At 41.8% G+C, this 13,642-nt stretch overlaps 1 protein-coding gene across 1 annotated transcript in view; it reads right to left on the bottom strand.

Annotated features, from left to right (window-relative positions):
- Positions 1-13,642, bottom strand: part of DCTN2 (dynactin subunit 2) — a 190,838-nt gene that overhangs the window by 134,113 nt on the left and 43,083 nt on the right. The window contains exon 2 of the mRNA XM_085654601.1: positions 11,520-11,588. Within this exon, the coding sequence (XP_085510727.1) occupies positions 11,520-11,588 (69 nt within the window). The remainder of the gene's footprint in view (positions 1-11,519; positions 11,589-13,642) is intronic.

Raw genomic sequence — 13,642 nt, 5'->3', positions numbered from 1 at the left:
CCACACCCACCAAGCTAGCCATGTTTACTGTAGTACTGTTAGTCTATCTTCATGATTCTAACCTTTAAATTTGGTTTCCCAATATTTCTCACGGTCTCTTTGTGTAATACCATGCGAGTTATTTAAAGCAATGAGGCGTCTTAATGCACCGTGCACAATCGTACAACTTCAGTAAAGACAAAAGGTTAAAAGCTATCCAATCACAGCAAACAGACAAGCAGAATGAAGCTCGGACTTCTTACCAGCTCCTTGCGTTTCCCCCAGATGTGATAGAGTCAAACAAGTTAAGAGGGAGGAAGAAAAGACAAACTCCATTAGACCATGAACACATGCACTAACACACCACTAGAGAAAACTCATTGCACTGGAAACCAGGGAAGATTATTAAAAAGCTGAAATGAATAAGCTGCATTACTACTTTCTATATACAACTGCGTATTTCAAGTGTAAACACTGCATCCAAAGAAGTTTCTATGAGAGAACAGATACAAAGCAGACTGACTGAAAATACGCATGGCATTTAATAGCTAGGAAAATGCCAAGTACTGCTGTTAAGGTTAAACTAAAACGAACCAGACTGAAGGGCACGCAATTTTAAGGAGCCACAATGCTAAAACATATCTAATGCAGTAGGTGAGCAAGCCTGTGATATGTGGTCACACCTTGAGAAAAATTGTCAACAAAAGGTGAATACTTGCTAACAAATAACTTTAATTGTCAAAGGTAAGTAAAAATGCTTTGTAGCCCTGAGAAATGCTTGCAGTAGAGTAAAAAAAAATATTTTTCATACTGTTGTCATAAAATGGAAAATCAATACCTAGTAAAGCAACCACATTTACGTTTGAAAAGTTTATTTAAAAAATAATAATTCAGAATCTTTTTAGGATCATCGACTGACCGCAATCTTGCTCTCAAAAAAGTGGGTGCCATGGTCATCAAAAGAACTGGCAGCATTTAAATTAGATAGAAATGTCCTGTCTGGTGAGCTTAAACACATTAGGTAATCGTTGGACTTGCTTTATGTCATACCAGGCATCAAATCACTACAAATGAGCATACTCTTAAAGTGTAGCACATTTAGTCGTCACAATTTAGTTACCATTTAGAGTCTTAAGGTGAAAAGCCACCAACTTATTGATATAGTCCAACACAGATGGCTTTAATACTAATGCATACTTTTACAGAGCAGTCCTAAAGATTTGATGTGGTAGGCATGGATTTTAGATGATTAGGCCAACAAGAGGTTGAAGTGATGTACACCATCTCAAATACGAGATGCAAAAAAGGGAGAACTTGGCGCACCACTCACCTGTCCATGGCCATTGATTGCCACGCCCATTTGAGTACACTTCCTTTTCGCTCATGATTTATGTTCAATAAAACAGTGACATCCAACCAGTTAACCTATATGCCCCTTATCAAAAAATTTAAGAGACCAAAAGAACTCCTAAACAAAAAATGTAAGAGATTGAGATTTACTGCTTAAACAAGGGTGTTTTTATGCAAATTCAATTTCAATAATCTCTGTGGACGTGCAAATTGTAGCCTGTGAGTTAACGAAATACGATAAACATTTTATTAGTCTGAAATTGTAGTGTCTCATTTACAAATAAGAAATCTGAAAGGCTTTACCATACCAATCACATCTAGGTTGCAATAAAGGCTCAATGTAAACACACCACTTCTCATTGGTGTCATTTTTTGTAACAATATCCTTCTCTCTGACATAACAATTATTACATTGGCCTATACTGGTATTCTTGAATCACCGCCAGTATTTTCATTGCCCTTTTCTTAGTTTCAACTAGTTTGTTTCAAAACAATAAAAGAAAAAATAGCAGTTGGTATTAAGTGAAACAAGCCAGGCTGAGCTACAGAGACCGGCTAAAAGGCTATCTGTGCTTACTAAGAGGAGTTGTGATTTGTTTAAAAAAAAAAAAGAAAATAAAGCACTAAGTTTGCCTGCCACATTTATTTACCTGCAGCCAAAACAATTAATTGGTCTGCTCAACCTAGCACTACTTCAAGGATCTTTTCTTTGAAGCTATGGAAATGTAAAGAATATTCAGTACTTAAGTTCACAGTAACCTGAGCTCACAGATGCACTTTAGGTCTACACATTCAAAATGCACTTATTGCCATCAACCACTAATACCTCAAAATGGATACCAGTTCCAGTATGGTTGCTAAATGGGACAGGTGAATGAACACTGCTGAAATGAAATTCAGACTGTTCACTTCATTTTATTCTGACGTGTTGACTATTCTTTTTAACCAGTCAAAAAGCCGAGTACGACCCTGAAAATAAATGAATGGAAACACAACAGAATGTGTTTACTGACAAGTTACTGGCGGTGTTATAAGCACACATAGGCCTGCAATGGCATGTGCACTGTGGGGATCGCAAACAAAATATAACTAAATGCATGGTTTAATTTCAAAGCCCACTAATGGGATGTTTTAGAAGATTTAAGTTTTAACTGCCGACTCGGGTTATAGGGACAAGGGCTAAAATACCACACTAGAAAAAGATTCTATCAAAGACAATGGAAAAAGGCAAAGTACTAGTTACATTTTTAAATTTCCAATAGATTCCTTTGAACAAGTCAAAACAAAAAGGCCATCTGCAGTGCTTTGAATGGGGAGACATTCACTGTTGTCACCATCAGGAATCTCAGCCGATATTCGACAGGCTGTTTTTCCAGATATTCTTTCATATTTAGTCACTACTTCTAGCCCATATATTTCTTGCTGAAGTATGTATTTTAATGATTCCTTGGTCAATTTGGCAACATCAGATTAACATTATTGCTCTCTTTTACCATGTGCTTCTGCCTCCCCAAACTCCACGATGCGCTCCTTTCATCATGTTCTCTCCCACCTGTTGCTTCTCTCCACCCGCCAATTACCAATCCATCCTGGATTGGTAAACAAAAATATAGAACAGTGTGTATGTGTGTGTGTGTGTGTGTGTGTGTGTGTGTGTGTGTGTGTGTGTGTGTGTGTGTGTGTGTGTGTGTGTGTCCATGTGTGTTGAAAATGTGAGCATGCCTACATAATCATGCAACTGTTACCTCATTAGGATCTTTTTTTCTTCCCTGGTGTACAGTAGCCACGCTGCTGTTCAGCATGGCTAAAAACTAGAAAAAGGTCAATAGGTCTTTTAGGCAATACCGGTTGGCTTTGCTAATTCTTGTTGTAAATGTGAACAAGCATTTGCAATGCAATAGGTCTCGCATTTGTGAGACTTTGAGCTACTGGAATTGTAAATGACAAACTTTTTATCTATGCGTTGGTTTTGAAAATATAAATAAAAGGCATTGTCATTTACAATGCCAATAGTTCAAAGTCTCACAAATGCGAGACCTATTGCATTGCAAATGCTTTTTTGAAGGTGGTGAAGGGGGAAAGTGTGTTGCCTGTGTTGAGGGCACTCCCTGTAGTAGGAGAAGACAAAACGGAAGACCTGCAGGGCGTGTGAGGAGCCCCGAGGTGAACGCGAGGTGGCGGGAGCCCAACCCACATTGAAGAATGTGCTGTGGAGATATCCGGCATGAAGTGAGTCCTGGAGGGGAAGAGATGCAAGGCGAGTGAGGCCGGACTGCCAAGATGCTGGCCGCCACCGCAGACTGCTATGAGGCCGAGTGACGCCCGACAAGTAAAGAGTAGGAGGTGAGCCCGTGGAAGGCGAGAGGTGTTGTGGGGCTGTGGCGAGCAGTGAAGAGAGCCTAATGTGGGAGGACGGAGAGTGGAGTAGCTGCCCACTCTCCCGCCCCCGCGGGGAAGATTAACTTGCCCAGAATGGACCCAGCAGTCTCCGGTGCCAGCTCCAGCCCCCCCGCACAGCCTGAGTGAAAAGAGAGACAGCGTGAAGCCAGTGGCCAGTCAGAACAGCTGTAGAGAAGTGCCCAAAAGGGGAAAGAGGCAGCCGCCTAAGGCATGAGTGGCAGCAGGAGGTAGAATGACCCCATCGGGGTGAGCAGACATGGGGTGGAGTGCCACATGTGCGGCGGTAAAGATAATGTGAGGGAGAGGGCCGCTGGGCAGCGAGGCAGTAACGGCCCCGTTTACAATAAAAGGAAAAGACTCACTGTTCACTGTGGAGAAAAGGAGGGGCTTCCTGGGAAGCAGCCAGATGGGGAGGTGCTGTTGGCCGATAAGGGAGCCTTTGGCAGGCGGCGTGCGTGCAGGAGAGCAGCCTTGGCGGTAGTGCCCTGCCCGTAGGAAGAGTGCGTGCATGGCCGGCTAGCACAGAAGATTAGGCCCCACCACTCCTGCTGAGAGGTCCCAGCGCAGCCGGAGCAACGAGGCTGTAGGAGAGTGGCAGGAGTAGCCGCAGGAATGAAGTGGTAACAGAGCGAGGCCAGCAGCATGGGGCGAGCTGCTGAGGCCTATCTGAACACTGTAGGGACCCGGTCAGCCCAGGAGGTTTTCAATGTAAAGGGCCAAAGCGCACAAGGGGGGCCGGGCGTGTAATGTCTGCAGCCAAGAGCTGCCCAAGCTTAATGTGCACCGAACGACCCAAAAAACAAGAGAAGCCCGGCGGAGCGTGGCGCGCGCGCTTGGCGGGGGCGGGGGAGCGGACCCTTTGAAGTGCTCCCAAAAAGCGGATTGCATGGCGGCACGATGCGCGTGATTGTGCGCGTTAGCCATGCAATCCGCTTTTTGGGAGCACTTTTAAAACGCGCTTACAATAGTCTCGCTTTGCAATCGCTTACGCGATTGCAAGGCGAGACCTAAAAATGAAAGGTGGGGAAATTTGCTTGCTTAACTTGCTATGATTAATGCACTATAACGAGAAAGGGTCTCTCATTTCCATAAAGAATGACGTGCAAATGGACACGTCCACCCATAAGAAATGTAGTGGAGTAAACCTGTGCTCTTCTGCAGAAAATGAGAACAACTATAAAAACAAGAATGCAGAGACAATCTCAAACGTGTCCAGTTTTCTCACCTTATGAAAACGATTAACGCTCCCCCCTCAAAATAATGCAACTTGATTCTAATTCTTATAAAAAAATTTTTTTTACAAAATGTACATTTTACTCATTCATAAACATACCAGTAGAATTATGGTCTCTATCAAAGGACAAAAGAAAAGTTGGACAGTGAATTTCTAATGTGAGGTATTTTTTGTGAAAAAAACAGAAGGAAATTAACAGATTCCTTAGATGGTCATATTGCTTTTCGCTCTTTCAATTGTAGCACCCCAAACAAACAAACAAACTTTTATTGTCATCTCCTCTTGCTGCAAACTACGCACTACACGTTCTTTTCTTAATGAGCAGGCATAACGGTTAGTTGAAAGAAAGGGCTAAGAAACACCTGTTGTGATGGAATCGCAACACCATGCTGCTGATTTTTATTTATTTTACTTGCAGTTCCTCTCTATATATATTCCAGGTTTCCATTATACCACCACATGCTGTCATGATTTTTCCAAAATAGTTCAACAAAAAAAATGGGAGGATACCAGATAATGGCTTCCGTCAAATACAGTCACTTTTCAGAAGACTTATGCAGACAATACTGCGGGAGGTGCCAACTGGCTATAGTTTTATAACACCATAATCAATACGGGCAATGGTATTATCGCAGAAAAGTAATCTGTGAATTATGCCCTGCGGTTTAGCATTTTTCTGCAGTAACATGTACCATGCGATTAATCTATTTTAATCATACGACAATAGAAATGGAACACGTAAAGATCGAACTCAAAGTAAATAGTTAATGTTGCAGATAAAGAAGCTTTAGTTTCTCATGGGACATGGCCAAGATGGCGGTTCCAGTTTAGCGCCGAGCCAGGCCTCCTACAACATCTCATGACATTATCGGCCTCTAAGCTGGTCTGCCCCCCAACCGCAGTATTGTTGGGCAGTTCGGTAGGGGTCCGAAAACAGAGTGGTCCAGTGGGGTCCGAGAGTTTGTGTAAGAGAAGAGGCACCAATGAACGGGTGAGTGACCCTTGTGGGGGCGTTTGTGGAGCACACTGTAGCCGGTGATGCAGTGAGTGCCGGGTGGGCTACTTGAAGTGTCCCATGGGCCATACAGGCCTGGGTACTTGCCCTCTCCCATTCTTGGTGGGCTTGGCTGAGAGGTGGCGGGGAGCAATTACTGGAGCTGTGAGGACCGGCAGGTGCATGCCAGAGTGCATCCGGCCCATGGGGGCTGCGAGTTGGTCCCCACTTTTTTCCTTCCGGAGGAGTGACACTGCATTTTGCGGGGGCGGGGGGGGGACTTAGAGACTGGAGGTGCGAGAAGCCACCCCCCTGACTGTGGAGGTGTGGCTGAGGGCCCTTCCACATAAGGACTCCTGGTTGGTGACCAGCTTGAGGGTTTGGAAACCTTCACGCAGCAGAGACTGGTATGCGTGGCCCTGGCTGCTCATGCTGTTCTTGGAGGTAAGTGGGCCAGGGTCCAACTGGTGCTTTGTGGAAGGGACCTATGTTGGTGCCGGCGGAGATTAGTCCCCCCTCCCTCACTGAGGTTTGGCCCTCTGGCATGGACTACTAATTTGTCCTTTTTTCTCCCTTTGCTTGTTGCTAGAGAAGTTTGAGGTGTTGAGGTGGAGGTGTGTGTGTGCGCTTTGTGTGTATGGAGGTGCGGGGTGAGCGACAGACCTTTCCCAAGTTAAGGAAGTGGGTAGTTCAGAACCAATGTAAAAGAAATTTAGGGGGGGGGGGTTTGTTTTCACAATGCAGCCTCGGTGGGTACTGTGGGTGGGGGTGGAGAGGGGGCCACTTGCCGCCCGTAGTTCGCGAAAATGACACTTGTCCGCTGAATGACCCTGTCCCAGTGCAACGCACTGGTGGTCCTGTTGTAGAACGTCAATGGGTTAGTTTGTATAATCAAACGGGGTAGTTATGCAGTACATACGCAGAAACGCTCCCGACCTCATGCTCCTCCAGGAAACGCACTTATTAGGGAACACATGCCGTTGTCTTCATAGTAGTAAATGTACAGTGTTAGCAAATGCAGGGTTCACAAGAGGTTCCCGTGGAGTGGCGATCCTGCTAAAAAGTCTCCACCCTTCATGGTTGAGTGATAATGGGTGGACTAGGGAGGTTGTTAGGTGGTGGTGCGGGGAGAGTGGAGCAAGAATACTCCTTATTATATACACCCCGCTGTGGCTCCCATCACAGGTATTGGAGGCTCTGGGCCCCATCCTGTGGGACACTCCATGTGATTTCAATGCTGTAATGGATTGGGACCAGGATAGGCACCCACCTTGCCCGTTGCGACCTGGGGCATCATCTGCGTTGGTGCACTTCACCCACACATTGGGATGTGCGTAGGTACCGCCAACCTGCTGATAGATAAAGTTCCTTCCTTTCCGGGGTCCATAAGACACTGATGTGCCTGGATTAAATATTCCTTCCACTGCCAGATCATGAGTGAGAGGAGTTAAGTATTTGGCCCTTCCTACTAGGCTACAGTTAATACAGTTCAACATCCTTCACAGGTCTTATTACCATAGGTCCTGTTTACACAAGATAGGGAGAGCGGACTGTCCCATGTGTCTTCAGTGTGGTGCAGCAGTGGGTACCTAACTGGGGTAAAGTGGTCACTGAATTGGAGATGGTACCAGCAGCTGAGCTCCCTAGGATGCCCCAACTGTTGACCCTAGGTGTCCCGAATGATGTGGATCTCCCTCGGAAGCAGTTGTTCTGCATGCTGAGTTTGTGGTGGTAAAAAGGGATGTGGCTAGGGTATGGGGACGGGATCGGGTCCCTATGAGGGTCGAATGGTGAGTGGAGATGACCAGATGCATGGAGGCGGAGTGGGTGGTGTATAAAAGTTGAAGGCGCCTCCCCCCCCAGAAATTTGAGACGGTGAGGTGGAGGTGGCCGTCATACCATGGTTTGTGGGGACGATGCTGCTGTTGTGGTGAAGGAGGAGGGGTCCCCATTTCGTGAGGAGGGCGCAGATAGGCGGGAGGCCTGTGATGTGGTTAAGTGCTTATGGCGCGTGCAAGCTTACTGTTACTGTACTATTTTGGAAATGAAACTAACAAAAATATTTTTTAAGAAACGAATATCTGTAGTCTCTACAACAGCCAGTTAAATCACATACCTTTTTCACAGCGGTTCCAATTAAATAGTTAATTACAGGGTTTCTCAAAATATGGGAATGGACCACAAGCTCATAGATAAGTCAGAACTGGGGTGTCGGATGTAGCCAGTGAAAAAGCACAGAAAACTTTCAGCAGAATGGGGGGGGGAAGATGTATATTTTCCCAATAATGGAGGACATCAAAAACATTTTCTGATAAAATATTGTATTTGCGTCAGTGATGCAAAATTATGTTTATCATTGCTTTCAAGCAAATATAACCCACTGAAGTGTTCTGTATATATATCTATTTCAGGTGATACATAATTATTTTTGATGAGGCTAAACAAGGTGGTCACACATCATGTGTATTTGAGAAACCCCAGATTAGAAAACAAGACAATAACACAATTAAGAAATTTGAAATTAGAACATTCATTACAGCCCACAGTGATCAAAGAAATGATTACAGGTTCAATAAATAAATCAAAATTACAAACCATGAATATACTAGTGATTGAACTGCATGCGAAACAAAGGAAATGCATGCAAACAAAAGCAGTTTAATAGTCTTACTTGTGCAAACTAGTATCCGGCAAATGTCAAAAGGGAAGGGAAAGCACAAGATAAACTCCAATAGGTTAATATGTGAAGATAATAAAACAAAAAGAAATGTTAGATGAGATCCCAAAATTGAGAAACTAAGCCGAGACAGCTAGGTAAACATACGTCTTCCAGTTTTCAGTTCAAACCACATTCCAATCAAAACAAACAAAGAAAATGTTTACCTATCTCACAGACTGAATAATTAAACAGGTTCAAAATGTATAATTAAAGGAATTGGAGTGCGGGACGGTTTAATGCCATGGAGTACGAGACGATAAAGAGCAAAAATAACTGTGTTCGTGAATAAAGGCTATTGCCAGAGCCCTTCTACAGAGGTCATCAATGACCAGCAAGTCAATCAGGTCTGTGGACGGTGCCTGGAGCCAGTTTTGGCTACTGCAGTCTTACTAATTTCTAAAAGAGAGAAAACATTAAGGGCCAAAAAAATCTCATTACACATTTTTGGAGGGCTAGGTGTCTCACTCTTTAATTAGCAAAATTGAGATGCTATATTTAAGGAATTCTACTCAGAAATGTAGTGCACTGAATCGTCTCCAGTACATATCCACTACCCCAACCTTTAATGTTAATACAAACACTTCAAGAATTTACTTTCTAGAAATCGTAGTCACATCTTTCTATTGCTTGGTTTGCTGAAAATGATACAGTAACCTGCAAGAGTAATTGGATGGCTGCAAAACATACCAACACCAAGATGTGACAGAATGCAAAACCCATATCCACCTAATGTATTTAAAAAAAAAAAAACATATTGTATATTTCAGACCAAATAAATCCAAATATTTCAGACTAAGGGCTGAAGGGTGTTAAAGATTTCCATGCTCCTGAAGTTATAACAAATGTTAAAAACAAAGCAAAGTTGACCAAAATGCAGTTATTTCTGCTAACCATGTTGTTTTAGTACTTTTTAGTACAGAGGAAGAAAATTTAAGAACACCTATACAACATGCAGTTTAATAATGAAACCTTTCAATACATTAAATAACTGACTTTACAAAATGAAGCAGGTCTAATTGTAGTCATATTCCTGTATTTTGTATCTCACTGTTGGCTTTCTCATAGTTTACGTAACATGTCTGCCATACGCAACACATTCTTAAATTTTGAGGTGCATGGTTACTAGAATGTGTGGTGTATATGGTTAAATACGGTTGCAAAATAAAGGCAACCAAATTTAAGCACATCATTTGAATTCCCTAACAAAAGAAACATTTAGATTTTTTGCTCATTTCACCACTGTCCGAACCAAGATTGGGAAGTGGTGCTGGGGGTTTACCTGCAAAACAAAATCCATGAACTGCGCTAGGCATGCTATTAGGTTTAGAGTAGTAAGCAAGAACAGTGTCCACAAGGAACTTATTTCGAATAACACATTTTCAATAAAGAGTACAAATTTATATACTTGTAACTGATTCAATCAGAAAAACACAAAAACAAAGACATGGAGAAAATTGTTTCAATTCAATTGAAAAAACTACAGTAACCTGGATAATCACTTACTTCAGCCGAAGTAAATATGATTTATTACAAGAATAACAATTTACTCACAGAAACTCTTTCACTTTCCATAACTGTGCCTGTAGCATCAAAACAATTTGTGATTAAATTGTTTCTGTGAGTAAATTGTTATTCTTGTAATAAATCATATTTACTTCGGCTGAAGTTAAGTGATTATCCAGGTTACTGTAGTTTTTTCAATTGAATTGAAACAATTTTCTCCATGTCTTTGTTTCTGTGTTTTTCTGATTGAATCAGTTACGAGTATATAAATTTGCACTCTTTATTGAAAATGTGTTATTCGAAATAAGTTCCTTGTGGACACTGTTATTGCTTACTGCAAAATACCCAGTTCACAAGGACATATGGGTTGCTCTTGTGTTTCTTAATAATAATAATATTAGGTTTAAAGACTACGGCCATTCCAATGTATTTTACATAGAATATGACAAATTACCCATCAGAAAAGGTGATCTCCGTCATAACTGATCTTCAGATTCCCAGGGCATATGAAGGGTAAAGGTGAATCCTTAAAATGTACTCCTGCAGAGTTGGGACAAACTCTTTTTGCAATTCTAAAGATTACTAAACAGTTTTAGGTGAAAAAATGTAATTGATGCAAAGACACTATTTGTTTTATTTAAGAAACACATGCTCTCATGATGGTCTGTATGACAGGTGTACTATCCGTCAAAGTGTGCCATCTGTCATCAATCTGGCTTCTGCAAACATTAAAGTGTCCCTGTAAAAGAGACTATTTGAAAGCTTGACAATCTTGGGCTAATCAAAAAGCAAATTTACTATTTTGTAGCCTCAATACCTTCAAAAACAATGCATGGGCCCTTAATTTTTGCAACAGTTGTTGTTTCCTCTTCAGTAAACATATAATGCCCATTCTATCTGATGTTGGTACATGTTTTCTTAACCTGTGCTAAAGATTCTTTATTGTGTACCCCAGTCAACAGCACAGTGAAAGTGCTGTACAAAAAGTAAACTTCTCCATCTTTTGATCCCTAGTTTGTCACACGATACTTCAATTGCATTTATTTCAAGTACTCGGTGCACAGCACTCCCTTCTAAACAACTACGATAATGCTTTCTGAGCTATTTTACGTACTCTTTGAAAATCGAGCTAGAAAAAGAACATTGCACAATTAGAGTAGACTACTGCCTTTTGAGATTTTAACACCACAAAAACTCACAACAGGAATAAAATAAGGTCTTGCTGTGGGCTACAAAATAGGGCATATGAAAAACTCGTAATTTGCAGCTAAAGAAGAAGCCACTGTAAAAAAAAAAAAAAAAAAAAGCAAGTCATTAAAACAAGTATGGAGTTGCCTTACCGCATCGAATTCAGCTTGGTCATCTTCTGGAAGATCACTTGTCTCATACACATCGGGCTCATTTCTGGCCTAAAACCACAAACGGACCATATGATTTACTGATATTAAACTATCACTGTGTGTACCAATTAATTAAAACTTTCATTCAGGTGCAATTGTCACACAGCACTAGCATCAAGGATTTCAATATACATTTTCGAACAACTCTACAATCAGGGTACTGCATACCGCCTTTTAGAACATGGGCAGGCTCAGTAAAATGTTCTTGCTTTATTTTCCCCTTCAGGCTCTAATGCAATTTTGTGCTGAACAAATTTACAACAAGCAAAGAAGAATTAAGCAAAATCAAATTAAACAGCCAAACATAATCAATCCTGTGGTGATAATATTCTAATACTGGGTCTTCTGTTGGCTAATCCAGTTCAACCCAGTACAGACCAAATAGAAAACTAGGTGCAAATTATGCAAGCAACATTAAGAGACGGTGTAAAATTATTCGCAATTAAACACGAAATAGCAATATAAACAATTTGCCGGGTCTCCTGTTTAAATAAGCTTTGAACCATACAAGACCAATAAGAGAGAAAACGAGGCAATACATGGGCTAACGCCTGCCTCTTAGAAACACTGCAAACACAAAACTGGCGTGACACCCTTTCAGTGTGCTAAGGGAATTCTCCCCCAAGCCTTAGTTCGAGTCAAACTATCTACCTACTGCTAATATCCTTAGAGAGAAATGGGCAATTCCAAGAATTGGACGAGGTAGGCTCACTCACGCAATACGAGATGCTTCATCAGTTGTTGACTCATCCCACCCTGGTGAGATGATTCTACCAGAGCGGAATCAACCTCAAGGGGGGGGGGCAGACCTGAGGGAGTTCTTACAAATTAATTATTGTCTCTGGATAAAATACTTGATCTAGTTCAAAAATATATTTTTTTTAAACTTAGGATTTGCCACAAAGTATCCTTTATTCGGGTGGTATCCTAGGCTGGAGTAAAAAGTAGTATAAGGTAGTCTCAGAAGATGTACGCGATTACTATGATGGCCCTATCCAGAGAATATAATTAATTTCCAAGAACTAGAATCTTCACTGTGGGCCTAAAGTAAAACCATTAGATATAGCTGCTGCGTCATATCCTAATGAAAGCTGAAAAAAATGAACTAAATGTGATTTGATTGACTTCATCAAAAGATGAAGGGAAAGAAAACGACATGGGGGAAAGTGCGAAAGATCGATTTTAACATGTGATAACGTCACATACTACACTGCTCGGTGTCACTAGCCAACTTCAAGTACAAATGATGGTAGAGTGCGGACTAGGAGGGAAGTTGTCTGGGGCTAAGCTGCTGACTTTGGAGCCTAGTAGACTGGGTTCAAAACATGGCCACATGTTTACAATTCCGAGCAAATCCCTTAATCTCTTTATACCGAACACTGTAAACATAGGACTAATGTCATTACATTTACTGTATTGTTATGTATCAGTGTGAGAAGTTGGCCTGGCATATGCTGTCCACTAGTTATAGGGGACACCTTGCACCAGTCCAATTCGACTCTTAAGGTGATAGGTTAAAAGACAACCTTTAAAGAAAGCTATCCTAGTGGTAGCTGTGGAGAGCAGCCTTCAGGCTAAGTATTGAAGGAGTGTTAAGCTTATTGTTTTACCATGGATAACCTCTTGAATGACCAAATGAAAGAGTAGTCCACACAGGTATATATTCAAAATATATGTATTTATTCTAAGAACAATCCCCACTAGTCTCTTTTGAGGCTGGAGGTAAAGATACAATTTAATAAAGCATTTATAACAACAATAAATAGCACTGGAATCCCAGGGCCCCAGAGGGGGACCAAACCATATATTTAAAAAGTGGAATAAGAACCACGACAGTTCTGCAGACAGTGCCTAGGGCACTTAGGATCGCTGGCCCCTTACGAAACCACCCAAGGTAGTGAGAAAGGGGACCCACGGGAAGTGTTTAAACTACAGTCGGGATCCCTATTAAACCCTATGGGAAATGTCGCGGTTGGAAATTGCAAGAATCTGGACACTTCTAGCAGGAGTTCAAGTTCAGGAGTTTAGAGTTAAGCTCTTGGAGGGCCCACACCCACGATAGT

This window comes from Triturus cristatus, chromosome 4_1, assembly GCF_964204655.1.
Source record: "Triturus cristatus chromosome 4_1, aTriCri1.1, whole genome shotgun sequence".
Lineage (NCBI taxonomy): Eukaryota > Metazoa > Chordata > Amphibia > Caudata > Salamandridae > Triturus > Triturus cristatus.
Note: the sequence above shows the minus strand (reverse complement) of the source record. Positions and strands in the feature narration are given on the sequence as shown.